General features: G+C 42.4%; 1 protein-coding gene across 1 annotated transcript; it reads right to left on the minus strand.

Annotated features, from left to right (window-relative positions):
• Positions 1-487: 487 nt before the first annotated feature.
• GP9 (glycoprotein IX platelet) lies at positions 488-1,099 on the minus strand. Its single transcript, XM_074914656.1, has one exon. The coding sequence runs from the start codon at positions 1,097-1,099 to the stop codon at positions 515-517; it is 585 nt and encodes a 194-aa protein (XP_074770757.1). The 3' UTR covers positions 488-514.
• Between the last annotated feature and the right edge of the window lie 324 nt (positions 1,100-1,423).

Below are 1,423 nucleotides of genomic sequence, written 5' to 3' on the forward strand. Positions count from 1 at the left end.
CCCCAAACTGAGGAAGAGCTGGTTGAATTTGTTTGCACACAACAATGGTCCTACTAAGCCCATTGGGACACTGTGAGGGGGTAACGGGTTGCAAACCCACATAGCTTTCAAGTGAGAAAAAAAATGCTAAAACAGTAAAATTGGCGTTCTTCTCTATATATTAAAAAGTGTAGGATTTGGGGACATCTTGCTATAAGAGCTGAGAATTCAGTGGAAAAATGCTGTTAAATGATTTTTTTTTAATTTAGAAAGTTTTTCATATGAGTAGTTGGCAGCAGAATGAAATTTGCCTGTCAAATACATCACCAAGCTTATTTTTGAAAGGATTAAATCAAACTTGCCTATCTGAGGACCCGGACTTTGAGTGCTGGGATCTGTTTGTAGCATGTTCACCATTAAAATGAGTGTTGCCAGTGCACGTGCTTTTTTGTGGTGGGATAGTTCGATGTTTCTGTTCGTGATAGTGAACAGTTCATTTTCTCTTGTGGGTTTTGGAGGTACATCTCCCCAGCAGTCAGCCCCTCGAGTTATGTTGGTTTAGCTTTATCTGGCAGACCAGCTTTTTTGAGAGTTTCAGAGCCCATGCTACTAAAAGAAGTGTAATTATTGCTCCAGCAATTAAAATGAGGTCTCTCCAAAAGAACTCAAGACACTTGACTGGGAGAAGCCTCTTACAAACCCCCAGCTCATTCCCAGTCAGCTGTCCCAAGGGCTTCATCCTCATGCGAGCTGGGGTTGCGCATCTGATGTTTGCAAGTGAGGGTGCGGAGGCATCTTCTAACCAGAGTTTTAGATACAGAATATGACAGTCACAGGTCCAAGGATTGTCAAATATTTTCACTTCCTCCAGGCTACGCAAGCTGTCCAGGGCACCAGGAGGAACTGAGGTCAGGCTGTTGTTCTGTAGATAAAGCCTCTTGGTGTTCACGGGCAAGGCCGGCACTTCCGTCAGCTTCCTGGAGCTGCAGTCTATGTGCAAACCCTTCATTTCTCCCAGTGACTCACAATTGCAGGAGGGAGGACAGACTTCGGTTTGGGTCATGTGGAACAGCAATGATATGGCAAATCCTGCAACAGCGATGAATTCCGTCTTGTTCATGCTCCAGCTACCCAGAGAATAATAACCTGATAAGTATGGTTCATCAGCATGTTTCTAAATGCAGAACTACAACACAGCTATTTCTTTCTCAGGATTACTTGTGACATTTTTTTTTGAAGAAAAGCTTTACCTTTCTGTATTTCCCACAGAACCATTCTTCCTGACATTAAGTAGCCTAAATGCAACTGGGAGAGAGCACAGTGCTTCCATTTTGTCTCTAGTTCATTGCTTTTCCTTCATAATTGTATGAAATATATTATTGTTCAAAGTTCTGGAACAGAATATCACCAGGAGACAATGGTAAAAACGAGGTTAGTTTTAAGC

Source organism: Athene noctua, chromosome 10 (genome assembly GCF_965140245.1).
Source record: "Athene noctua chromosome 10, bAthNoc1.hap1.1, whole genome shotgun sequence".
Lineage (NCBI taxonomy): Eukaryota > Metazoa > Chordata > Aves > Strigiformes > Strigidae > Athene > Athene noctua.